The sequence below is a fragment of the Vombatus ursinus genome, unplaced genomic scaffold (genome assembly GCF_900497805.2).
Source record: "Vombatus ursinus unplaced genomic scaffold, bare-nosed wombat genome assembly UNPS02014770.1, whole genome shotgun sequence".
In the NCBI taxonomy this organism is placed as follows: Eukaryota; Metazoa; Chordata; class Mammalia; order Diprotodontia; family Vombatidae; genus Vombatus; species Vombatus ursinus.
Genome location: NW_020954548.1, coordinates 14,183,618 through 14,211,513, shown reverse-complemented (window position 1 = coordinate 14,211,513; position 27,896 = coordinate 14,183,618). Strand labels below are relative to the sequence as shown.

The 27,896-nt window shown below is 37.3% G+C and overlaps 1 protein-coding gene across 8 annotated transcripts in view; it reads left to right on the top strand.

The window, feature by feature from the left end:
* Positions 1 to 27,896, top strand: part of CCDC171 (coiled-coil domain containing 171) — a 496,773-nt gene that overhangs the window by 108,852 nt on the left and 360,025 nt on the right. For all 8 annotated transcript variants that reach the window (XR_003569147.1, XM_027863035.1, XM_027863037.1 and 5 more), the window contains one exon: positions 12,618 to 12,710. Coding sequence is in view for 7 of the 8 variants with exons in the window: in XM_027863035.1 (XP_027718836.1) it covers positions 12,618 to 12,710 (93 nt within the window). In the remaining variant the exon portion in view is untranslated. The remainder of the gene's footprint in view (positions 1 to 12,617; positions 12,711 to 27,896) is intronic.

Sequence of the window (27,896 nt, the reverse complement as noted above, 5' to 3'; positions counted from 1 at the left end):
TGTGTGTGTGTGTGTGTGTGTGTGTGTGTGTGTGTGTGTGTGTGTGTATGTGTATGTGTGTATGCACAGACACACACATCTCTCCACAAAAGTACTACTCCAGGTGTCATGGTATGAATGACCTGGATATAATTTTAAGTTCTTAAAGGCTATTCTAGTAGAATACAAGCTTTAGTGAGTTTTATTAAAAACTGGGAAAACTTTTGAGTATGGTCATGGGGCCAGCATGTGTGCTATACAGTTTGCCTATTGAGTGTCATATCATCAGAGGTTTTTTTAGTTGATGATACATTTTTTGAGTATGGTTACCTGTGAAACAGATAAAACTACATATCAGTTCTTACTTTTATGTAGCCCCCTTCTACTTCTAAAATAGTACTGATATTATCAGTAGAAGAGGAGGCAGAATGCAGAATGAATTGAGCAGAACAAGAAGAACAATTCTTACAATGCCTGTGATTATGTAAAGGAAAAAAAAAACTTTTGAAATACTAACAGTTGCATGCATACATAGTTACTTTTAAAAATTAGAAACTCGATAAACATGAATAAACATTAATATCCTTATTAATAAAGAATAAAAATTTGGATTGTATTTGAGTATTATATGTAGATGGTTTATTTTTTAAAAGTATGTGTGTATTAAATTTAACACAATAGTACCAACACTGTAACTTGTCTGTGGCCCCTTATGAACTTTAATTCAAAAGTTTAACTGATGCTTTTGTTGCTTTTTTGACATGTATATAATCTGTAACTTTTTTGTCACTGTCCCCTTTTCCAAAATGGCCCCTACAATAAAAATCCTACCCTAATAAAAATCCTACCCTAATAAAAATCCTAACAAATGAGCATAGTCAAGCAAAATCCATACTCTTTGTGCCTGTATCTCCTCCATCAGTAGTCCATCATTTCTTTGTCATTGTCTTCTGGACTCACGATTGACCATTGCATTGATAAGAATTCTTAAGTTATTTCAAATTTTTTTTCCTTTACCTAATCATAGTTATTGTGAGAATTATTCTTCTTGTTCTGTTCGATTCATTCTACATAAATTTACATATGTCTTTTCAGGCTTCTCTGAATATGTTCCTTTTGTAATTTCTTAAAGTGTAATATTTCATTAAATTCATGTACCATAATTAGTTCAACTATTCCTCAATTTATGGCTACTTTGTTTCTAGTTCTTTGCTATGACAAAAAGTGCTGTTATAAATAGTTTTATAGTTGTGGGTCTTTTCTTTCATCTTTTTAAAAAATCTATTTAGTATATATACTTACTTGTGAGAACATTGGATCTGTATATGAACAGTTTAGTGACTTTTTCCAAATTTCTTTCCAAAATGGTTGGACCAATTCATGTATTGCATCTGTATTAGAGTGCCAATACTTTCTCAGCCTCTCCAACAATTGTAATTTTCTTTTTTTTTATTTTTACCAACTTAATGAGTATTATATAAAACCTCAGCATTGTCTTAACTTACATTTCTCTTATTATTACTGATTTGAAGCATTTTTTTTCTTATGGTGTTTATAGCTTGTATTTATTTGGACAACTACCTGTTCCTTTCATTTGACCATTTATCTATTGGGGAATGGCTCTTGCTCTTATATATTTGCATCAGTCTCTTACATATCTTGGATTGTCAGTTATTAATCTGAGAAATTTGCTGCAAAGATTTCTTTCCTTTCTGATTCTTACTGAATTGATTTTCCATAAGAACTTTAAATTTTATACCATCAAAATTGTTCATTTTATCTTTTATATTCCCTTTTACTTACTTAAGAATTCTTCATATCCATTGCTGTGAAACATATCTTCTTCACTTCTCCAAGTATCTATGATGTAACATTTTATATCTATGTCATGAATTCATTTGAATTTATTGGGGTATTTGGAGCGAGATGTTGTTCTAAGCTTGTTTTCTGCCAGTTTGCTTTCCAATTTTCCCAGACATTTCTTTCAGATTGTGGGCTTTATTCCAGTAAATGGTGTCCTTTCCTTATAGGTTTTGTATACTGAATTTTGTTCTACTGATCAACTTCCTCCGTTTTTACCTATACCAAGTAGTTTTGATTATTACTGCTTTGTAATATAATTTGAGATTGGTACTGTTATGCTCTCTTGCCTCTTTCCCCCCTCATTTTCCTTAGGATTTTTTTTAACCTTTTTTTATCCTCAGATGAATTTTATTATTATTTTGTCTAGTTCTCTAAAGTAAACTAGTAGTTTGGGTAGTTAGATGTTATGGCACCAAATCTGTCATGAAGGTGGAATTGACAAGATTTGGCATCTGATTGGATATGTGTATTACCAGAAAGTGAAGAATTGAGGATATCTCCAAGGTTACTGTAAGGGGGATGATATCCTGATAGAAATAGGAATTTCTTGGGGGGTAATGATGAAATAGTTTTTTGGGGAAAGATGAGTTCTGCCTTGAACATGTATTTGAAATGTCTATGAAACATCTAGTTTCAAATGTTCAATAGGTAGTTGGTAATACATCTAAGTGCAAGATACAACATAGTTAAAGGGATGAAAAGGCAAGATCTTTGAAGTAAGAACACAGAAATTGCTTAAGAGAGGGAGCTCAAATGTCGTGCTTTAAAAGTTTAATTCCAAGAGTATTCAAGGCTGAAATTGCTCCTGGTGCTGCTGCCACTGACTAGGCTTCTTCCTCTTCCTTCCAAGCCCGTAGCTGGTGTTGCTGACCCTACTCCAGTGTCACAGACCTCTCATTCCAACTTCCTCACTTGTCTTTGGCTGAAAAATGTATCCCTTTTTTGTTAGCAAACTTTTGTTGGCTATGCCACTAATGAATTCCATTTGACACGTCATTTTAAAGTTGTTTGGAGGGGAATGTTGGGGGAGTCTGGCTTGAATGTTCACTCTGTCACACCTTCTTGGCTTTGTGGCACATCTTCCCCTCTTTCCTCTCCAATTTTCTTGAAGTTTAGTTTTTGGCCTGTTTTCATTTTCTGTGTTGTCTGGTACACGAATTAATTTGATCTTAATCTGATTTATACAACAGAAATTTGTTCCTGTATTGTCTTCAGTTTTTAAAATTCAAATTTTGTCTTTCCTTGCTCTTCAGTTGTATTTTGATGGCTTATTGGTCTATCAAACTTTTTTTTACTGTTAAGCACCCTGCCCACCACCCGTCCTGATATCTTTTGGCCAAATTCAGATCTCCCACCTAATAGCCATTCAAATGTCCCTTTCTGATGCCTATTGCTAAAGGCAGCCAAATAAGATTTAGCTGAAGCTGAAAATATCCATTGGGGTTTTATTAATATCATGCGACTTGGCCCAGTAATTGCTGAAACTTCTCTCATTACGTAAAAACATGTTTTAAATATTGCAATAACAATAACAAACCTCATCAGGAAGACAATGATCCAAATGAAAAAAGGCTCTGATCAAACAGGTTTTTTATGTATTCTATTGTAGGAAGGTTTGGAGAAGTTAGCTTTTTTTCTGATGTTCCTGAAAAAAGAGATGAATTTTATTTGACTACATCTGAGAATTTGGGAAAGTTTTCTTAGTGCTACTTATAAACTAACATTGTGCCCATCTAAATCCAAAGGGAGATTTTGTATCATTGAGAATATAATTTAAAATACAGCCATGGATGATTTGAATTTTTAGCACCTTTATTGATACTATGCTTTTTTAAATAATAGTGCTAAAATGTTATTATCTCTTTTCTTTTGGCTTTAGTGTTCATTATCTGGAATAAGAACTTCTGGGGAAATTCAAGCAGAGTGTATAAAATACCTTCTTTTGTGACAGGTTTATCATAAAACTATGAGGATACTGCGTTAATGATGTTTGAGGTTTACCCTGTTCACACTTACTATATCTTTATGTTACCCAAAATGACCAATTCAGAGATTCCAAGCTTATTTGTCTTTTGCTTGATATGAGAAGTGAAATCCTCATTATTTAATATAACTATGCAGAATGGAATTTATTGCTTTCTGACGCCTATTGCTAAAGGCAGCCAAATCAGATTTAGCTGAAGCTGAAAATATCCAGTGGGGTTTCATTAATATCATGCAACTTGGCCTAGTAGTTGCTGAGACTTCTCTCATTGAAAGCAAATTACAAATAAGAATATCCCTGCTGCCTTCATTATGTTTTTGATCCATGGTCTAATTACATAGACTTTCACATGCCTGATCAGTCCCGCTGAGTAAACAAAGAGAATATGTAGCCTAGTCCAGGTAAAGCTGAAGCTGAAAGCTAATGCTTCTTTAAGCACTACCCAGTGGTGGTTACAGTTATCATTAATATCATAAATAAAGATAAGATAAGCCCCAAAGGATGAAAAATTACCCTGACAGAGAATTTTGCTTTTAAGTCTTGTTAAAAAAAAAAAAACAAAAACAACCCAGCAAAAAATATAGCAAAACAGGTAAAGGAGGATTGGTTTATAAGTAACAAGTAAGTAAATATATTACAAAAGATGTTAAAACAAAGTGCAGTACAAAACTATTCATGGTTACCCTGTAAGAAACCTATAGTTACCTGGAAAATTGTCTGTAGACCATGTGTTCATGTTGAAGTATGGAGGGAAAAATAAATATGAGTATGGGTTGACCAAACTCCCTTGTTGCAGCGTATGGGAAATGCTTGATTGAATCAGATGTCCCTTTTCTCTTTTTGTCTTATCAGTTTAAGCATGGGTGGAAATACTGTTGGGAATGGATGCAAACTGGAAATCAGTCTTAGAAGATGATGTGACTGATTGTTTTTTTAGGAATTTACTGGAATAATGGTGATTGATTTCTGTGAGCTCTCTTTTGGGATAATCCTCTCTTTGTGAGGACAGTAAGACACAAAAGTGAATATGCAGTTGATCCTTTGAGCAGATGTTTTGGAAGAGACCATGTAACATTCTGTGACAATTCTTTGGAAATACAGTTGTGAGAAGCAGTTGAAAGACAAAAACCCCATGTCCTGTGTGGAAAGGACTCTTAATCGAACTGATCATTTTAGTCGTGTTCATCCTCTATAATCATCTCCACTAATACCATCTTGGAAATGGATAAAGAATGTGTATATATACGTGTGTTTATGGGTGTGTGTATACACATTCTCATGTATGTATGTATGTAAATATGTATATTGGTCTGACTTTGATTTTAATGGGGTAGAGAACTCCATGTGAGGAAATTCTTCATATTACCAATGAAATCAATAATTATCCTACAACTTACCATATTAGAGAGTTATCTAGGTCACAAAGTTCAAGCAACTAAAACTATGGTCATGCAACCATTGTGTTTTTTCTTACTTCAAGACTAGCCTTCTAGTCTGTATTCAGATAGGCAAACAATTAATTAACAAGAGTTTGTTAAGTTCCTACTACGTGCTAGGCACCAGGGATATGAATTCAATAAATGAGAGAATATCCCCATTTGTGAAGAGTTCACATTCTATTGGGGGATATAATGAGACATGTAAATATGTATAGAGTATCATTTGGTCCTTAATTTCCACTCTGTTATTCTCTCTTTTCACTCTTTCTCCCTTTTCCCTATGGTTTCTCTATTGAGTGAAATGTAATTTTGCAGCAAATTCTATGTGTGTGTGTATTGTTCCCTCTTTTAACCAGTGGAGATGAGAGTGAGGTTCCAGTGTTACCCATTCCCCACCTTGTTTGTATAGACTTCTATGTGTTCACCCTGATTATATGAGATAATTTTCCCTATCCTTCCTCTCTCTCCTCTCCACTCCCCTATGTTCCTTACTCTTTCCCTTTCCATCTTTCTTTTAAGATCATTAAAACTTTTTTTTTTTAAGACAGTGTTAAGTGACTTGTTCAGGGTCATTCAGCTAGTAAATGTCTGAGGCCAGATTTGAACTCAGTTCCTCCTGACTCCAGAGCTGGTGCTCTATCCACTGCACCAACTAGTTGCTCCTAAGATCATTAAAACTTAATGGAAGTGCTACTGGGGCCTCTGTCAAATTAGACTCTTTCTATGACCCCTGACTATGAGAGGGACACATGTATCATTTTTGCCTATTAGAATCTAAATAAAATCCTTATTTAATACTTTGTGATTGTTTGCTAAGGTTTACCTTTTTATGTTTCTCTTGCCTCCAGTGTGTGCACGTAAGTATTTCTGTACAGGTTTGGTCTTTCCATTAGGAATTGTGTGTGTGTGTGTGTGTGTGTGTGTGTGTGTGTGTGTGTTACCCATAGCAAATTATAGCAAACTCACTTTTGTTGGCTAAGTTATTCTTGGTTGTAAGCCTTTATCTTTTGCATTACAGAATTTCAAATTCGCTGCTTAAATGGTGGCTGTTAAATTGTGTGTGATCCTGACTGTGGCTCCTCTGTACTCGGATTCTTCTTTCTGACTATTTGCAATGGTTTTTTGTTTTTTTTTTCATTGACCTGGAGGATCTAGATTCTGGCTCCTTGTTTGCAGTTTTCATTTTGGGGTTTCTTTCTGGAAATGACTAGTGTATTCTTAATATTTCTACTTTGTCCTCTTGTTCTAACATATTTGTGAAGTTTTCTTTTATGATTTTTGTGAAATATGAAGTGTTTTTTTGATCATGACATTCAGATAGTCTAACACTTGTTTAAATTTTTCTCCTTTATCTGCTCTCCAGATCAGTTGTTTTTTGCAACGGGATACCTTATATTTTATTCTCTTTTTTTAGTCTTTTGACTTTGTTTTTAATATTTCTTGTTTTTCACAGAGTGATCAACTTCTGTTTGGTCCATTCTAATTTTCAGGGAGTTTGTTGCCTGGGTAAAGTTTGTAACTCTTGTATCAAACTATTAATTTTCTTTTGAATTCTTTTTTCCTCAGCTCTCATTTCTTTACTAGTTTTTTCCTCCAGCACTCTCATTTCATTTGTAAAAAGTATTTTTAATAAAAAAAAACAAACTCTTCATCCCTTTCAGGAATTATTATTGAATTTGTTTCTGTGATGTCTTTTTTCTTTGAGATTTTCTTTGTTATTTTGGAGTTATTCTCTTCTCCTTGGTTTGTGTTTTCGGTGACCCTATCACTGTAATCATTTTTTAATGATGGGATTCCTTTGTTTGTTTGTTTGTTTGTTCATCTTCCAACCTACTTTTTAATTTTTGACTTTACTTTTCAGGTCACCTCTGCACACTCCTGGAGGGAACTTCTTGGCTCATCTTTCTATTGCTTTATTTCTGTTAGAGGGTTATATTGTGCCAGGATCTAAGATAGCTTAGACTGGGGGCCTACAAGCTTTCAGTGTTCCCAACATAGTCTAATCTAGGACAAATTCTTCTCATTACCTTTCTTCTCTGAGCTCTGCAATTTCTTGACCTGTGTTTGGGTCTGCGTAAGATATCTGTTGGCTTGCCCCTGGTTGAAGTTCAATAGACTGCTTCTAGACTTAGCTACTATCAGGCAGCTGGAAAGCTCTGTGGGTTTAGAGTGATAGAACTGTAGACTTCCCTTGGGCTGCTATAGGCATCAAACTAGGCTGGAAGTTTGAGGTTCAATCAGCTCTTGGAGTCAGATCCATGCATCTGTTACTTGGTTTAAAATTTGCTTATTGCTAGGTACAAATCCTAGGGCTCGTGACCATTCCTTAACCTTTAATATCACTGCTGAATGCAAGTCCCCTCCTCATTTACTCTGGGTCTGTGACCCAGAACTTGATAGTGAACAAGCATGGCAGCTATTTCTGTCCCCTGCAAAAAATTTAGGCCCCTTTGTGATGTGCTTGGTTCTTATTGCTGTGGTTCACACTTGCTGTACAGACCCCACCCCTAATATCTACAGACCTCTGGACAAATGACTCACTATGATTTTTTTTTTCTCTTGGATTTCTTGATCAGGACTCAGTTTGGTGCATTTCTTAGATCTTTTTGGTGGAGTTGTGGGTATCTTTTCCTACTACTTTTCCATCAAGGCTCCAAGTTTCCTGTCTTTTTTTTTTTTTTTTTTTTGGAACTCACAAGACCAGACCTTCCAGATTAACCTCTTTCACCAAAAATGAAAGAGTAAATGTCAAACCAGGCCAAGAACTGAAGATTGTATTTAAAAGGCCACATGTCAGCCTGAGAAGGAGAAGGTCTTCCCTTCTCCTCTTGAGAATTATTTTTCTCTCGATGTCATCAATGAGGGAATTAAACCAAGCGTAGGGATCAACCAAGAGAGAGCTCCTAGGCTCACTAAGGCCTTTTGAACATACCCCAGTTCTGGTTTTACAACTGCTGTCAATAAAAAAGATTACCATTTACCACTTGGTTAGCAGACCACAACCAGTTACAGAATGTCTATGAATGCTCCAAAGTCTCTCCAAAGCATTTCCATTATTCCAAGGCACCTATCCTCATGTCTGTCCTGGAAGCAGGTTCCCTAGCTTCTTCCACATGCAGAATTGCTTCGTATATGTTCTGTCCAGTATAGAGAGAAGAAATAAAAGTAAATATAAAGTAGTTAAATTAAGGTAGTTTGAGAGGAAGGACATTAGTGGTAGAGGGGATAAGGAAAGGCTTGCTGTACAAAGTGATGTTTGAATTGCTTCTTGAAGGAAAAGAGGCATTTTATTCCAGGGAGAGATCCAGTGCAGGAAATGAAATGTCTTCAGTGAGGAAGAGAGAAAGCCAGTGTGGCTGAGCAGGAGGGAGAATAATGGCATTGAGAATGGAAACAAAGTTTAGGGCTAGATTGAGTAGGGTTTTAATACCTAAACAGAAGAGTTTATATTTTATTGTTAGGCTCAGTAGTAAGCCACTGTAGTTTATCACAGTCAGATTTGATCTTAAGGAAAATAACTTTTTCAACTCTGTGGAGAATTGTCTGAAATGGGGAGATACTCGAGTCAGGGGAATCAATTTTGAGTCAATTACAATAATCTCAGTGAGAGGTAATGACATCCTGAACAAATGTATTATCTGTGTGAATAGAAAGAAGAGGTCAGATGAGAGAAATGTGTCAGTAGAAATTGTAAGATTTGGCATCTGATTAGTTATAAATGGTGAAGGAGTGTGAAGAATTGAAGATAATACCAAGGTTATGAACCTGACCAACTGGGTTTAGAAGAGGAGTATCTTTGGGGTAGAAGGTTATGAGTTGTCTCTTTGACTCATTGAGTTAGAGTTTTCTCCTGAATATACATTTTGAAGTGTCCAATGGGAAATTGATTCAGGGCTGAAACTCAGGGGAGAGATTATGACTGCATAGATATATATATATATATATATATATATATATATCAGGAGTTATTGGCATAGAGATGATAATTAAATCCATGGTAACAGATGAAGTTACCAAATGATAAAGTATATATACAGAAGAGTAATGGTTCTGGGACAGAGCTCTGGAGAACAGTCACTTACATCATCTGATCTGGATGATGAACCATTCAAAGCTACAATGGAATGCTTTAATGAGAGGAGAAGCAGGAGAGATTAGTGTCCAAAACACTTGGAGAAGAGAGAGTATCCAGGAGGTGAGGGTGGTCAGAAGTGTCAAATGCAGTAGATTGATCGAGAAGGGTGAGGTTAGATTAAAGGCCAGTATATATAAACACACATGTTACATATATTTACTTAAACATTCATTGAGTAAATGAATAAAAAAAAGCATTTGAGTACTTATTATGTGCTAAACATGATGCTGAATGCTAAGGATTCAAAAAAAGAATATATTCCCTGCCATCAAGGATCTTAAATTCTAATGGAGAAGACAACACATATAGTAGAGGAATGATGTCCAGCAAGTGGCATTTTGTTTTGGAAAGTTTAATTAGAACCATAAGGGTTTGACACATTCTTTCTAGGAAGGGATGAGATCAAGTGTATATGAAGTATGTATATATATATATATATATGTATATATGTGTGTATGTATATATATATATATAGTGTGTATCAAGTGTATATGACCTTGAAGAGGGGAAGGGTCATCTTAGTCAGAGACAGGTATAAAGGGAGAATAGTGGGTGTTTATTTCACTTAGATTGTGAAATTAGGAGGGGAAAAGAGATAATGTGCCTTTTTTTTGGTAAAATATAAGATGAGTTCCTCTGCTAAGAGGTATGGGGGAAGGGGATATGGTAGGAGGGTTGAGGAAAGAAAGGAAGGTTTGAAACATTTGTTGTGCTGAGTGGGATGGAGAATCGATTAGGGAGGAGTAAAATGATTATAAATATGTAGTGGACTCAAAACAGTTGTGTCACTTCTGGTCCTACTCCATTCCTGAACACATGACTAAGAAGAAAGAATGTGAATAGTGGAAGGTAATACGGGTTTGGGGTCTTACAAGGTATGGATATTGATAACACAAGGGAGCAGGGATTCAAGCAAAGAGGCTGTTTTAGAATTGAACTAGTTTAGAAAGTGGTTGATGTAGGGAGAGAGAAAAGTATAGCCAGAGTAGGAGTTGTGACCTGGGGACAATACTGAGAGATGGAGTGATTGGAGGTCATGCTGAAGATGAGGAAGAGGTTTAAGAGGGACAAAACACAGGGAGAGATGAAATGATGGAGCTTACGACTGGATAGAGTTCTTGAACATGTAAGTAGAACACTTATCAAGAGTATTACCATGCTTGTGTAGCTGAGTTGAAGTGGAGGAATTAGGTCCTGGATTGAGGAATTGAAAGGTGAAGATATTTGAAGGAACGCCAACATGAATATTGATGTTCCCTAGAATGAGGACAGTAATTTCAGTAGATGATAATTGTAGAATCTCCTATTTGGAAGGGACTAAAGAGGCCATCTCATTCAACCTGTAAAAAGCATCACTTCATTAGCATCCCCAAAAAGTTACTGCTTCAAGATTGACTTGAAGGCTTCTAGGAAGCCTTCTCCCTAGGCATTCTACCTTTGGATAACTCATGTTGTTATCATAACTTACATTTTTGTAATGTTTTCAGTTTTGCAAAGTGCTTTACACATATCTCATTTGATTCTCACAATTGGGAGTCAATTACTGAACAGTGAGGGAGGAGAAAGATTGTCCTGTGAGTGGGAGCTGGATTGGGTGATAAGATTAGTTCTAGTGAACCTCAGAGGAGGAGAGGTTGCTTAGGTGATGGTGGTAGAGGGGTTTTTGAATTCATAATGGAGAGCAAGGAAGCTGGGTGGCACAATGGATAAAGGGATGGGCTTAGAGCTGGGGATCCTGACCCAGACACTTAATAGCTGTGGGACTCTGGTTAGTCATTTAACTTCCCTCCACTTCATGTACTTAACCTGTGAAAGGAAGGATTTGGACATAATGGCCTTTAAGGTCCTTTGCAGCTATAAATTGATGATCTTCTGATTATTCAGACTCATCGTCTGGGACTAATGAGTTGGTATGTGAGAAAATGTGGAAAAAAGTTCTGGAAAGGACAGAATTGAATAGGAGGAAGAAATTGGACTGGCTTGCATTTGAGAACTTGTGGTTTCAGTGATCCCAGACTGGCATCAAAAGGTGTATTATTTTACACTAGTAGTTTTCTGGTGATGCTTTCATACTGTGTATCATGGAAGGCTACATTCTACATAGAATAAAAATTTGGAATTTTACCAGATTAGAGAGTATAAATTTGTGAGCAGTAATAACTTATTTAGTTCATGTAAGTAAAGTTGGAATCTTCTTGATCATTGCAGTGAATTCTTTTATGAGGCCATTTTTATTTGTAGCTATTGAAATAAGGAATATTTCTTTTATTTGTGTATATGTTTTCAGAATAAGGATTCATTATAGTTTGAAAATTGATTATTTAAAACATTTTAATTCTTTAATCTATGTTGAAATGATTTTTAACATTTGTTACCAAGAAAGTAACTAAGTAGAGGTAACTTATTTGACATTTGTGAAACTTAGGAGGGAATGAATTATTGTTCATTTCTATAGATCCCTTTTTACCAGGCTTATTTATCTTAAGTCTAAGAGGATTTAAAGGGCAGCTAGGCTATAGTTGCTGAAATGCTGGAGGGAAGAAGTTGCTATACCACTAATGAATCAATTAATCAGCCAATAAGTATTTATTAAGCTCTAGGCACTCTGCTAGGTACTAAGAATACAGTGATAAAAATAAAGCCATCCCTGCCCTCAAAAGAGCTTATGTTTTACTGGGGAGACTGTCTGTTTGTGTATGTGTGTGTGTGTATGACCATAGACCAGAGAGTTTTAGGACTGAAAAGCCATTGATGACATCATCTTCATTTTATAGATGAGGGAACTCATGCAGAAAGAAGTTAAGTGACTTAACGAAAGCTCATAGCACTAGTAAGTGTTTAAGGAGAAATTTGAGGCAGTCTTCCTGATTCCAAGTACAGTTCCCTATTCACCACCACACCATTCCTATCAAGACAAAATATGAAGCAGACAAGGTAATGTTGGACAGGAAAGGCTAAGTATTAGTACCTGGGGAGATCCATTTCCCTTTCAAATTAAAAAAATAAAACTGAAGAGCTCATCTCTAGTTTTGTCTCCCCCCTCCCCATATTCTTGGTGTGAGGTTTTAAAGGAAGTAGTGACTTGGTGAATTAAAGTAATAGTTACCTATGCCTTTACTAACTTTGGAAAACAATAATTTTTACTTATTGGGCATCTTGAATTCAAATATTGACACTTATAAATTTAAAGTTTAAAAATGTGTTGTTTTTTTTTCAGGCAGCTACTATGAAGGTGAAGAAATTAGAGGAAAATATTGAAGCGGAAAGAGCAGCACACCTGGAATCCAAATTTAATTCTGAAATTATCCAGGTAAAATTGTCCAACAAATTTCTGTGTAATTCCTTAAATTACATATTTAGGAAATAAAATTATGAACCCAAGACCTGAATTTTGAGAGAATCATTCTGACATAATGGATAGATTACTGATTTTATACTAAGAGGACTCCAAGTCAGCTCCCACCTCTGATACTACTTTGTTGACCTTGGGCAAGTAATTTAACCTCTTTGGGCCTCTTTCTTCATCTGTAAAATTAGAATTCTGGACTAGATGAGTCCCCTTTAGCTCCAAATCTGTTATTGTTTTCTTTAGTTCATTTATTGAAATTGTTCATTTATTAAAAATTGATACATTTTGTTTGGATGTAACGCACATATATCTCTGTGCCTTATGACAGGTTATTTTCTCATGCTTGTAATGTATTCATTCCTTACCTCTCCCTTTGAGAGTCTTGTTTCCTTTAACACTTAGCTCAAACTCTACCTCCTACTTAAAGTCTTAACTGTTCTCTCCCAATTTTGATCTCTCTCTCTCATCTCCAAATTACCAAGTGTTTATTTTGTATATGTTTTGTATGTGCTTATTCCATGTACATATTGTTTCCCCTTATAGAATATAAACTTCAGGGCAGGAATTTTTTCTTTTTTGTCTTTGTATTCTCATTGCTTAGCACCGAGCCTGTTATATAGTAGACACTTAGTAAATGCTTATGGATTGGATCTGTTGATTGATTCCCAATAAATACTTGAATAATCTTATTCTGCAATGTTCAGTTCTGGAAAAAAAATTCATTTTTTAAAACCAAAAAATTAATAGCATGATACTCAAACTGAATATTGTGTTTGATGACAGTTTTATTGGCTATCCATGTTTCTAGTACTTTACTTTTAGTCTTTTTATATATTTTATATTTTTCTTTTGTTCCTGGTTTTTTTGCCTTTCCCCACCCTGTCACTTCATAGGAGGCTTTACAGGTTTCTTTGTATTCTTAATATTTTTCATTCCTTATCTCCAGTTATATACCATTACACTTGTCGTTATTTATTCAATTGTTGGGCTACCATTTGCTTTCTGGATTTTCATTATCACAAATAATTTGAATATGTACATTTTTGTGCCTGTGGACCTTTTCTAGTAGCATAGTCCTGGTAGTTTCTGTCAAAGGCCAACTTTTCTGATTTTGAACGTTTTTCCGGACTGTTTGAAAAAATTCATAATAGTGCCAGCAGTGGATTAGCATGCCTATTCTATATAGCCCTTAAAACAATGAATTTTCCCACCCTTTCTAGCTTGTTAGCTATAAAAAATAACACCTTGGAGTTGTTTTCTTTGTTTCTTTTTAAAGAATTTGGCAAGTAACAACAAATATTTCCATATATAAAACATTAAAAAGTGAACTTTCACTATAACATACTTATTTTACTTTTATATTCCTATTGGACTTTTGAGCAGTTAGGGATAAATTGAGATGTCACCAGGAAACATGACATAGTGGATCAGGCAGAGTGGAAAAATAACCCTCTCTTGCAACAAATAAGCATAGTTATACAAAATGAATTTACACTTTGGCTTTGTCTAAGAATACATGTCTCATTCTGCCAGTCTTCTTTTTAAAAAATTTTTTTTTATTTATTTATTTTTAGTTTTCAACATTTACTTCTATAAGATTTTGAGTTTTAAATTTTCTCCCCTTCCCTCTATCCCCCCTCCCTAAGATGGCATGCAGTCTGATATAGGCTATACATGTACAATCATATTAAACATATTTCCACATTAGTCATGTTGTAAAGAAGAATTAGAACCAAAAGGAAAAACCATGAGAAAGAAGAAACCAAAAAAAAAAAAAGAGAGAGAAAATAGTGTGCTTTGATCTGCATTCAGACTTCATAGTTCTTTCTCTGGGTGTGGATAACATTTTTCATCATGAGTCTTCTGGAACTGTCTTAGATCCTTGTATTGCTGAGAAGGGTTAAGTCTATCAAAGTTGGTCATCACACAATGTTGCTGTTACTGTGTACAATGTTCTCCTGGTTCTGCTCACTTCACTTTGCATCAGTTCATGTAAGTCTTTTCAGGTTTTTCTGAAGTCTGCCTGCTCATCATTTATTATGGAACAGTAGTGTTTCATTACATTCATATACCACAACTTGCTTGGCCATTCCCAAATTGATGGGCATCCCCTCATTTTCTAATTCTTTGCCACCAGAAAAAGAGCTGCTATAAATATTTTTGTCCATGTAGGTCCTTTTCCTATTTTTATGATCTCTTTGGGATTCAGACCTAGAAGTGGTATTGCTGGGTGAAAGGGTGTGCACATTTTTATAATCCTTTGGGCATAGTTCCAAATTGCTCTCCAAAATGGTTGGATCAGTTCACAACTCCACCAACAATACATAGTGTTATAATTTTCCCACGTCTCCAACATTTATCATTTTCCTATTTTGTTATGTTAGCTAATCTGATAGATGTGATGTCAGAGTTGTTTTAATTTTCATTTCTCTAATCAATAGTGATTTAGAGCATTTTCTTCATATGACTATAGATAACTTTAATTTCTTCATCTGAAAACTGCTTGTTCATATACTTTGACCATTTATCAATTGGGGAATGACTTGTATTCCAATAGAATTGACTCAGTTCTCTATATATTTTAGGAATGATCTGCAAGTCTTTTATAGTGATAATTGGTCATTGCATTGTTCAGAGTCCATCAGAATTCTTAAATCTCAGGATTGTTTTCATTTGTATTTCTTTGATTATTAATGATTTTGAACATTTTTTAATTTGGTCATATACAATTTCTATTTTTTTCTTTTTGAAAATCATATCCTTTGATCACTCTCTTTAGAAATGTTCTTTAATCTCTTATATTTGTATCAATTTCCTATAATTGTTCAGTCAAGTTTTAATCTGATATATTTAATGTAAGTAGTTTTCCTAATCCATAATTTTCATTCTAGATGAACTGATTTTATTTCTGTAAGAATTTTTAATTATATTAAAATTTAAATTAATTTTTAATTTTTCCAGTAGTTCTTGTCAAATAGTCACTTACCCAGTAGTTTTCTTTTTGGGGTTATTGAACACTATACTGTTATTCACATTTCTTTTCAGGTAATACTTACCTAATCAGTTTCGTTGATCTATTAACAAAAAGTGTTTATCCAGTACCATGTAGTTGTTATAATTCCTGCTTTGTAATGTAGTTTGAAATCTAGCAGCACTAAACTCCTCCCTTTCCTTTTTAAACATATTAAAACGTGGTTTTAAGGAAAAACAACAATAATTAGATATAAGACAAAAGGGAAAATGTAATAGTCCTTACTTTCACAATAAACATTCCATAATATCATTTTGCAACCTTCTGTTTAAATACTTCTAGCCCTGAGCTGCAGTAGGACCTCTGATAAAGTCTAGAGCGGTGGTATCAAATCATATAGAAATGGGACAGTAATTTATTTATAAAGTAACCTATGGAAAGCATACTGACAGTTTTAAAAGGAGGTAATAATAACAATAATAATAGCTAACTTTATATAACACTTATTATGTGCCAGGAGCTGTGCTAAGCATTTACAATTATTTTCTCAAGTGATCCCTACAACACTTTTGGGAGATAGGTCCATTTTACAGATGAGAAAACTGAGGATAGAGCACTGGTCCTGAAGTCAAGAGGACCTGAGTTCAAAATCCAGCCTCAGACCAAACACTTGACACTTACTAGCTGTGTGACCCTGGGCAAGTCACTTAACCCCAATTGCCTCACTAAAAAAAAAATAATAATAAAATAAAATAAAATACAAAAAAAAAGGGCAAAATAGAAATTGAAAGAATCCACTGATCTCCTCCTGAAAGAGATCCCCAAAGGAAAACTCCTAAGAATATTGTAGCCAAATTTCAGAGTTCCCAGGTCAAGGAGAAAATATTACAAGCAGCCAGAAAGAAACAATTCAAGTACTGTGGAAACACAATCAGGATAACACAAAATTTAGCTGCTTCTACATTAAGGGACCGCAGGGCATGGAATATAATATTCCAGAGAGCAAAGGAGATAGGATTACAACCAAGAATCACCTACCCAGCAAAACTGAGTATAATCCTGCAGGGGAAAAAATGGTCATTCAGTGAAATAGAGGATTTTCAAGCATTCTTGATGAAAAGACCAGAGTTGAATAGAAAATTTGATTTTCAAATACAAGACTCGAGTGGAACATGAAGAGGTAAACAGGAAAGAGAAAATCATAAGAGACTTATTATGGTTGAACTGTTTACATTCCTGCATGGAAAGATGATATTTGTAACTCATTAGACCTCTGTCAGTATTAGGGTAGTTGGAGGGAAAGAATTATAAGAATTATAAGTATGTATATATAGATAGATAGATAGATAGAGGGCACAGGGGGAGTTGAAGATGAAGGGGTCATATCTCGAGAATAAAATTAAGGGGTGAGAGAGGAATATACTAGGAGAAGGAGAAAGGGAGAGGTAGAATGGGGTAAATTACCCCACAAAAAAAAAAACAGAAAAGAAAAGGCTCTTACAGTGGAGGGGAAAAGGGGGAAGGTGAGAGGGAATGAGTGAATCTTATTCTCATAGGATTTGACTTAAGGAGGGAATAACATACACACTCAATTGGGTTTGGAAATCTGTCTTACCCTGTAGGAAAATAGGGGGGGAAGGCAGAGCGTAGGGGAATGATAGAGAGGAGGGCAGATTGGGAAAGGGAGTAATCAGAAGGAAATACTTCTGAGGAGGGATAGGGTCAAAAGAAAGAATAGAATAAATGGGGGTGCAGGATAGGATTAAGGGAAATAGAGTTAGTTTTTCATAGCATGCCTACTATGGAAGTGTTTTGCGTAACTGTACATATATAACCTATATTTAGTTGCTTGCCTTATCAATGAGGGTGGGTGGGGCGGGAGGAAGGGAGAAAATTTGGAACCCAAAGTTTTAAAAACACATGTTTAAAAAAATGTTTTCACATGGAACTGGGAAATAAGAAATACAGGAAATGGGGTACAGAAATCCATCCTGCCCTACAGAAAAATTGAAGGGGAAGAGGATAAGAGAAGTGGGGGAGAGACAGAAGGGAAGGCAGACTAGGGGAAGGGGTATTTAGAATGCATGCCAACTTGGGGTGAGGGGAGGGGTGAGATGGGGTGAAAATTTGGAACTAAAAATCTTGTGAAAGTAAATGTTGAAAACAAAAAAATAAATAAAAAATTACCATTAAAAAAAAAAAAGAAAACTGAGGCAGACAGAGATTTGTACTTAGCTACTAAGTATCTGAGGCTGGATTTGAATTCAGCTCTTCCTGACTCCAGGGTCACCACTTTATCCACTGCACCACCTAATATTATCTATATTTAATATGTTTATTTGTTTCCCAATTTGGTTTTAATCTGGTTTGGGCCGTACTGAAGGGTGTTGTGAGTTGCATATGGCCCAATGACCATGTTCAATACCTCTGGTCTACAGCACTATCTCTTGCTGACTAGGAGCCATAGGACAAGTTTCAGCATTTGGAGAGTTCTGAAATTCAGAAGTCCTAAGATCCTCCAGAAAAGTAATTTTTCCTGCCTAGTTTCATTTCAGTAGAGGTTTATAAATCTAGTAGATAGTCTGGAAGATAAAAAGTTTAGTCAGTGCCAGTGGACAGGCTGTACCCTCAACCTTTAGCCTGGTTGCTGCTCCAGGGAGGTAGAGTGGGAGGCAGAAATGTGCAGAGTTTAAACAGCCTTAGGGCGATGGCGTTGGGCTGTTCTCAGTTGTGTCCACTCTTTGTGACCCCATTTGGGTGTTCCTGGCAGAGATGCTGGAGTGGCTTGCCATTTCCTTTTCCAGGTCATTTTACAGATGTGGAGACTAGGGCAAACAAGGTTAAGTGACTTGCCCAGGGTCACACAGCTAGTAAATATCTGAGGCCAAATTTGAACTCAGGAAAATGAGTCAGACCTGGTGCTCTATCCACTGCACCACCCCAGTGCCTGTAGGGTGATGTTACTGCTGAAGAAATGAGCCCACCAGGTAAAGCCACTCAGCCACTTTCCTTACTTGTTAGGTTAAGTAATAGGGACAGGATATCGCATGATTTTTGGGAGAATGTCTTGACCTTGGGGGTTTAGGATTTGCCAAAGCTCAGGTTGGTTCCAGTGGGAATGTTTTCTCTGTAGTTAATCCCATCAGAATATCCTCCTCCTGGGGGAGTTCTCTAAGATAGTGGAGGCCTCTTGCCAGCTAGGCAGCTAGATGGCACAGTGTATAGAGTGCTGGGCCTGGAGTCAGGAGTACTCCTCTTTGTGAGTTCAAATCTGGCCTCAGACACTTACAAGCTTAACCCTGATTTCCTCAGTTCCTCATCTATAAAAATGAGCTGGAGAAGGAAATGGCAAATCACTCCATTGTCTTTGTCAAGAAAACCCCAAATAGAGTTGGTCACTGAAGAGTCTGATGGGGCTGAAATGATTCATGAAATGTTTGCCTTATTTCTCACTTTTAGTTTGTCACCTCTCTGCTGAGATGATTGAGTTATGGGATCTGGATCCTGAATTTTCCCATGCATTTTAGCACACCAGTTCCTGGGACCTTTGCTCCTTACCCCAAAAGATTTTGGGTCTCATTTGTTTGAGGGGGGAATAATGAGGTGATGGCACCTGGACCCCTAAAGGGAAAAGACTATATCTTTGAAAGCTATCCAGGCCATGGATTTTCCTACACAACTCAGTCCCCGGCATCTTGCCTGAGGTATCTGGCCCAGCCCATCTAGATACTCAATAGTAATAGTCCTTTCACTGTGGCTCTCTGACCCAGCCCTGAACACTTAATTCCTTTCACTGTTTGTACCTGGGCCCTCTAGTTACTTACCACTCCTTAATCCTATCAAAGTCTTTTCACTACCCTTTTTCCTTTTTTTTTTTTTTTTTTGTATATAAGTACCAGTTCTATCCTCATCAAGCTGCAGATTCATTTAGAATCTAGCCCACTTCTCTTGGCATTACAATAAACTGTCCCCTTGACTGAAAGAAGGCTTGAGTGCTTGAGTTCTTTTCAGGCAGACTTGTCCTGTACTCTTACATTTCAAGGTTCTTAGCACCTCAAACTACATCATATTTTGGTGGCTTGTATGAGAATTGTCTGGCCCCGTCAAGCCCTCCTCCAGTCAAGGCCTGAAGCTACATAAGTCCATTCTCTCTATCCCTTTTTTGCTCTGCAGTTGGGGTTGATCTCCAAGCACGTAGGAAGGCTTGGAGGTGCTTTTTGAGCCTGACACTCTGAGGCTCCAGTCCAGACAGACAGTTACGAGGCCATCTTGTAATTGGGCCCACCATCCACTGCATAGGGGATGCCCTATCTGGAAGTGTATGCCCAATTCTCTCAATTCTTAGGATGCTAGGACATTGGGAAAACTGCAGCTGCTTTTTGGTTTCCTGAGGCTTACTCCCTCTACAACTTGGGATCCTCCTTCATGGAGGGACTCCTATTTCCCACACCCGGGCCTGCCAGATCCCCCTTCTCTTCTGGCTTCATGGCCACCAGATCCTCAACCTTGAAGCTGGACTCAGAGTTATTTCCCTGAAATTTGTCCCTAGGTTAGAACTGGAAAAAGCTTGGTCTCCAAGACCTTGAAAAGGAAAACTTTGTGCCTGGCCTCAATATGATCTAGAGGACCAAGAAAAATTGTCTGATTTGTGCAGGGATTTCTGAAATGCTTTTCTGAGCTTTTGAATTTTCCTCATAATTACCCTGTAAGTACCTTGTCTCTTCATCTGTTCTGTTTCTTCTTCCTGTAGTCCAGGCACTGATCAGGCTAAGGCTACAGTGAAAAGTTAGAGTAGCTGAAAAAAAAATCTTAGCAGATTCTGGAGGTTTTGAGATTGATCATTAAGGAGTTTTGAAATACCTCTTTACAATCCTGCTCACTCCCTTTCCCCAATTCCCTTCCCTTGAGTCAGGAGGGTATCTTACTTCAGGATTGCAAACAGCCCTGTGTTTTCCTTTTAACCCCTCTCATCCCAGATCAGACTAAAAGACAGTCCTGGAGAATGGTAGGGAATTTACAGCACCCATGTCCCACCTGAGAATTCACCCAGCAGCTACAGTGGGGCAGCAATGTCCCTCACCCTTGGGCACCCTGTAACCCACCCAGAAAGCCTGAAAGTATCACCCAGGTTCACTGCATCCTGCCCCCAGCAGCTGTGGGGAGAGAGGAAAGTGAAATGGGTCGAGGCAGCACGAGGTAAGAAGCCAGCCAGCCTTTGCACTTGGTAAGCCTACTCTTTTAAAGTTATAGTTTTAACATGTTAATGATGAAGTGCTAACTAATTCTCTGTGTAAAGTAATTGGGAAATACATTCAACAACATTGAAGTCACCTGATTGGTAATGGGTTTGTTTCAAGTTTCAAACTGGTAAACTTTTGTATCAGTTATGTCAAGCAACTTTTCATAACTTGGATGTTATTAGTGTATGAAATGAGAAACTAAAAAGACAATGGAAAAATTGCTTACCTGCTAATCCTGTCTTATTATGTTTTGTAACTGCCATTTAGAAAACTGGGTATTTTTACCTTAGCCTATAGTTAAGATGAAGTTGCAGCTAAAACAATTTGGCTTTCACTTATGAAAATTGTAAGATTGTTAACTAAGATATTTGGGTTATTTTCAATGCTGAAACCTAAAACTGGTAATTAATTACTGTGTGTGTGTGTGTGTGTCTATGTTTGTATGTGTGTGTGTGTAAAGAAGGGGATGAGGTGAAAGCCTCATTCATATTGGTTTTGCCCATTCAGAGCAGTCTTCAGGGCTAGTCAAAAGGCACAGCCCATAGCAGCTCTAAGGGTATATGGGGTGGATAAGTCAGGAGTCTCTGTTGATCCCCCTTATTTTCTAAACTGCCAAAAGAGCTTATTTGGGTTGTAGAGTTCCTAAACAATGAACTTGGCTTGCTGAGAATTTGCGAGTATATAGAAAGGATATCTAATGATTGGCTTTTATACCAGGACAAATTTTAAATATGAGATGTAAGTCCTGGCAAATTTTTTCTAAGCTGTGATTAGTGAAACTTGTTTGAGATAAAAGCTCTTGGGACTGTAAGTGATTTTGAATTGTCTAATGATCATAATAATCCATCCATAATTAATAGTCAATAATCCACCATCTGAGAGAAATGCCACAAGCTACTCAGAAAGAATGTGATACAGATGGAGATCTGCGTCTGGGAAAGCTAAGAGGACAATTTTAGCCTCGGTCTAAGATGGGATCTTCCTGGCTCCGTTTCCCCATTGTATTCCTTTGAAAAGGAATGTTACTTACCTGGCTATTCCTGAGTCTGGCTATGAGGTGGAACTGATGAATCATATCCCTGCTTTATCCTTTTATAACAAATTTCTATAACCAGAGCAAATGGTCAGTAAAAGATATGAGCACAGTGCAAGTATGTGAGATCTTGCTGTTTTGATCTGAATGTGTATCCATATCCCAAACAACTGGGTAAATTAATACTTGGGCTTGTCATCTGTTGCTTGCATAGCCATGTGAATTATCCCATAGACTAAGGCTGGAATAATAAAATATGTTTTAAGATCTAAGCAATTCAGCGTAAAATTATATTCCTTTCTATATCCTAAACAACTTAGTAATTGAGTTTTTTTTTATTAATTACTGAAATTAAATCAGAAAATGAAATCAGAAACATCTTCAGTTTGATTTGGGGAAGAGAATTTCACTGTAATCAGTCTCTTACAAGCAAATTCATTTGTGTTACTATTGAACCCTGGGGTGGAAAACTTCTACCTGAAGAAGTGTTGTTACTTCCCAATAGCATCTGATGCTCCTAAATGAATTGGAATCAGAATGGAAACCTTTTGAAAAAGTAACAAGATCAGATAATCCTGTATATCAAATGTGAATGATTCTAATAGGGTTCTTGTTTTCTTTCTTTGTTTTCCCTCATTCTGACATCATTTTTAATTCTCCCTGTATTTGGGCCCTCCATATTGCAGATTTTTATCTTCCAGACTTCAGGCCATTCACCTGCAGTTGGTAGCAAAAAGTTGGTACCAGCCCATGTCCCCCCATCTTGCCCTGGATTCAACCTGTGCTTGGTTCCGGTCAACCTCCTTTCCGGGACCTCTTTGAGGCAAGGACAGCTCTATGGCCCTTGCCAGCAGGAAGCAATTTCAGAAGCCATCACCTTTGTCCCTCACCCCAAAAGATTTCGGGTCCCATTTGAGGGGGGAATGATGGGGTGATGGGACCTGGACCCCTAAAAGGAAAGGACCATGTCTTTGGAAGAAGCCTAGTCCCCAGTGTTTCCACTAGCAGTTTGCCTGAGGCACCTGGCCCATCTCAGCCCACCTGGATACTCTGTAATCCTTTTAATAGGCCTTTCACAGTGGCTCTCCATCACTTAACTCCTTTCATTGTCTTCACCTGGCCCTCTTCAGGCTATCTTCCTTAATCCCTTCTAGACCCTTTCATTTTTTGCCCCTGGCCCACCTCAGGCTAATTACCACTCCTTAATTTCATCAAGATCTTTTCACTGACCCTTTCCCCCCTTTTCTGTATATAAGTATCAATCTCACCCCCATAAAACTGCAGATTCCCTAAGAATCTCAAACTCCTATTGGCACCACAATAGCAGATTTACTAGGAATTGTTGGTGTCTATTGGTGTCATAATAAACCTCACTATTTTTACTAAAAGAAAGCTTGAATGATTGAATTCTTTTCAGGCAGGACCCCCTCCCTTATATTTTGGGGTTCCTAGCACCCTAAACCACAACAGAGAGACTAGAGGAAAACTTCCCTGTCAGTATTCTGAAATCACAATTGGTATCTGGATCAGATATCTAAAGTCTTTCAATGCTGTTTTCCTTTACTTAATTGTAGTTCTCATGTAAATTGTTCTTTTGGTACTGTTATTTCTCACTGTATCTATTCATAAAAGGCTTATCTGTGTTTCTGAATTCTTTATGTTTGTCATTTTTTAATGGCACAATATAATTTCATTGCATTTATTTTCTGGGGAGTTAATGTATTATAGTGAGTGGGTTGGGAGTGGTATAGTGGTATAGTGAGTTGGCCTGAGAGCTAGGAATGCTCAATTTAAGTTTTGTCTCTTACACATACTAATGGACTCTAGGCAAGTTGCTTATTTTTTCAGTGCCCAAGGCAGGTCTGTAAGACTATAAGTTTTGATCTGCATTGATAGAAGCAAGTTTCTTCATTGGATGCTTATTCCCTATAACCAGTGAAATTACATGTGCTGTCTAAAAAGTGTTCATGATTTTAAAAAACCATTTTCCAGTGAATGGATATCCATTTTGTTTCCAGTTTTTTGCTACTACAAAAAAATGCTGCTGTAATTATTTTTATATATATGAGGTTTTTCTCTCTGTCTTTTACCTTTTTTCAGTTATACACCTTAATAATGGAATCTCCAGGTCAGTAGATATGTACAGCTTAATGACTTTTTAGTCTAACTTCAAATTATTTTCCTGAACAGTTGGGCCAGTTCACAACTCCACCAATAGTGTATTAACATGCTTATCTTCTGACAGCTCCTGTAACATTTCCCATTTTTATCTTTTGTCATCTTTGACCAATCTGATTGATGTGAGATTAAAGCAAAAGTTCTTTTAATTTTTATCTACTATGATTAGTGATTTGGAGAATTCTTTGAGTTTTTTAATAGCTTGTGTTTCTTATTTGAAAACTACTTGTTAATATTTTTTGACTCTTTATTTGTTGTTAAATGACTCTTTTTCTTGTATATTTGTATTCATTCCAAGTATAACTTGGATATCAAATGTTTATAAGAGATATTGTCCCTAAAGATTTTTCCCATTTAACTCCTTGCTAATTCTAGCTGCAGTGATTTTGTTAGTACAAAAGTTTATGATCATATATAATCAAAGTTTTCAGTTTTACCTTCTTTGGTCACCTTTATCCCTTGTTTACTTAACATTTCTCTCCTAGTCATAGTACATATAAGGTGCCTCTTACTGACTGTCACTATTGAAACCCAATTTTCTGGCTCTTATTCTCATCTTCTATATTCCAACCCCTCAACGTCTCACTGTAAAGGTAACCATCCCTTCTGCTGTATTCTTTGGGATGTCTGTTCCATAAGTAACAAACTTGATTTCATCTTAAATCTTTTCCTTTCCTACTCCTTCCATCTTCTTGCACCCATTTAGATTTGGCTCCCTTCTAATTATTTGGCATCTTTGGCTACCATTTCTAATAATGGTTGTACTTTCACTCATATCCTACAACTCACTGGTTGAGGTTGGGGAGTTGGAATACTCCTTATGCACCATTGCTACTTCCAGACTCTCCATCTTTTACAACACTCAGGAGCCTCTCCTTTGAGGTTCACTCAATCCATATTTGTTACCCAATCAAGATTCTGCTATCTGCTTCAGGAAACTTAGGAACTTAATGAGTTCAGTCTTTCCTTCCCAACTTTTGCCCCCATTCTAGGGGACTTCAATATATATTCCTTCAAATACCGTAAATGCCGAGTTTCTCATCTTACTCTTTTTCACACAATCTACTCCTACATGCTACCTCACTTACAGAGATAGTCATAATCCTTAATCTTGCCATCACCCACATGTGTTCCACTTGCATATCCATTCTCCCAGTCCCTCAGGCTCACGATTTATGAGTCATTTGGGATTCTTCACTATCATTCACTCCCCCATACTCAAACTGTTGTCAGGGCCTATCAATTGAACCTTAATCTCTCCAATATGCCCCCTTCTCTGACACTGCCACCACCCTAGTTCGGGGCCTCATCACCTCATGCCTTGATTACTTCAATAGCCTGCTGGCAGGTCTGCTTGCCTCACCATTCCAATACATACTCTATTCAGCTACTAATGTGATTTTCCTAAAGTGCCCTTACTTAGTAAATTCCAGTGGCTTCCTGTGACCATCAGGAGCAAATGTAAAATGTTTTCTTTGTTATTCAAAGCCCTTCATAGCCTAGCCCCCTCCTACCTTTCCAGTTTTCTTACACTTTACTCCTCAACATGTACTTGTCGATCTAGTGACAACAGCTTTCTAGCTGTTCCTGAGCAAGACATTCCATTTCTCTGATTCTCCCCCAAGCCTGGAATATTCTCCCCCTTCTGCTCCAACTACCTACCTCTCTGGCTTACTTGAAGTCTCAAATAAAATCCCATCTTCTACAGGAAGCCTTTATAAATCCCTCTTAATTATTCCCTATTTATGCTGTATATAGCTTGCTTTGTATAAATTTGTTTGCTTGTCATCTCCCCCATTAGATCATAAGCTCCTTGAGGGCAGGGACGATGTTTTGGCTCTTTTTGTATCCCCAGCACTTAGGACAGTACCTGGCACATAGTAGGCACTTAGTACATGTTTATTGAATGAATGAATTCTCTGATCATCCACATGAGTTTCATTAGACATTTCACCTTTTCCTCTATCAGAATTGTTTCTCTTTGTGTCTTTGGAATTTTATCTTTGTGAGCTTCCAATCCCTTCTCACCTAGCATCTTCTGTATATTTCAGGCTGAGCAAGATGCTGTTTGTTTCTTCTGGGAACTCTTTGAAATCTGTTCTCTTAAAATCTTGAGTGTACATATCCCTATATGTGGCTTTTTTCCTCCTATCATAAATTCTAAGATGGAATAATTAGTTACCCCACAAGGTTTCTATTTTTTCCACTGCCATCATCTCTTAACTACTTACTTCCTCATGAAAATCAGAAACAGAAAAAAAAATCTCTTTTTGTTGATTCTAACACCTTTTAAACGGTGAAATATTCCTTAAGAGAAGTCAAGAGACTTCTGCTTCCAGGAGCCAAGATGGCGGAGTAGAAAGGTAGTCGCTCTCACCCTCCCCTATCAGCCTTGGAAAGCCCAGAAAATATTGCCCCAGGAAAAACCCTGGAACAACTGAACCAGAAGAAAGATGGGGTGCAGCAGTACAGTAGCCCAGGTAGCTAGAGGGATTAACAGGAAAGGCCCTTCTTGTCCTGGGGGAAGGGAAGCAGTGCAGAATGGGAGGCACCCCAGCCAGCTACCAGAAAGCCCCACTTTAGCACACCAGGAGGCAATCCTGGTGCCTTGGCATTCTACAGCAAATGGGTCTCCCAGTGCCTCAGCAAATATAAGGGAAGCAGCACTACAAAGGGCTCGAGGTGGATAAACACCCTACAACATTCATCTGAAAGGAGCTGAAGAAAGCAACCTAGAGTTGCCCGAAAGTTCCAGCCTTGCTGATTCCAGCCGAACACCAGGTAAGCTGCCAGAACCCTACAGCCTCCAGCTGCCAGCCAGGAGGAGATCCTGAATCCCAGGTGGTGGGGCAGGCTAACACCAACAACTGGACCTCCGAGTACCTCACTGAGAACAGGGGAACTGGTGGAAACCAGCTCAGAAAACCACCAGGTGCCTCGGCATTCTACAGCAAAGGAGTCTCCCAGTGCCTCAGCAAAACCAAGGGAAGCATCACTACAAAGGGCCCCAGGCGGATAAACACCCTGCAACATCCATCTAAAAGGAACTAAAGAAAGGTAAAGGAAAGGAAAAGCAGGCAACCTAGAATTGCTGGAAAGTTCCAACCTTGCTGATTCCAGCCCAACACCAGGTAAGTTGCCAGAACCCTGCAGCCTCCAATTGCCAATATAAGAGTCCCCAGCCCACAAAGCCAGTGACCAAGACCTAGGCTCCCAACACAAGAAGCTTGGGTTAGTGCCCTCTGCTCCCTAGCAGGAGAGCTCAATCTCTTTAAAGGCCAGGGAATAAAGACACACCATGAGTAAAAAGAAATGTATCATAGATTCGTATTATGAGAAGAGTGAAGATCAAGACAGAAATTTTGAAAAGGACAACATTGTCAGTAAACCCACATCTGCAACCTCAAAAGGGAGTATGAACTGGTCTGAAGCCCAAAAAGTCTTCTTAGAAGAGCTCAAGAAGGATTTTAAAAGTCAAATGAGAGAGATAGAAGAGTCCTTAAAAAATACAATTGGCCAATTGGATAAAAAGTACACTGAAGAAAACTTGGCATGTACATGGCACATGCACAAAAATTGACCATGTACTAGGGCATAAAAACCTCACAATCCAATGCAGAAAGGCAGAAATATTAAATGCATCCTTTTCAGATCATGATACAATAAAAATTATATGTAATAAAGGGCCATGGAAAGATAGACTAAAAAATAATTGAAAACTAAAT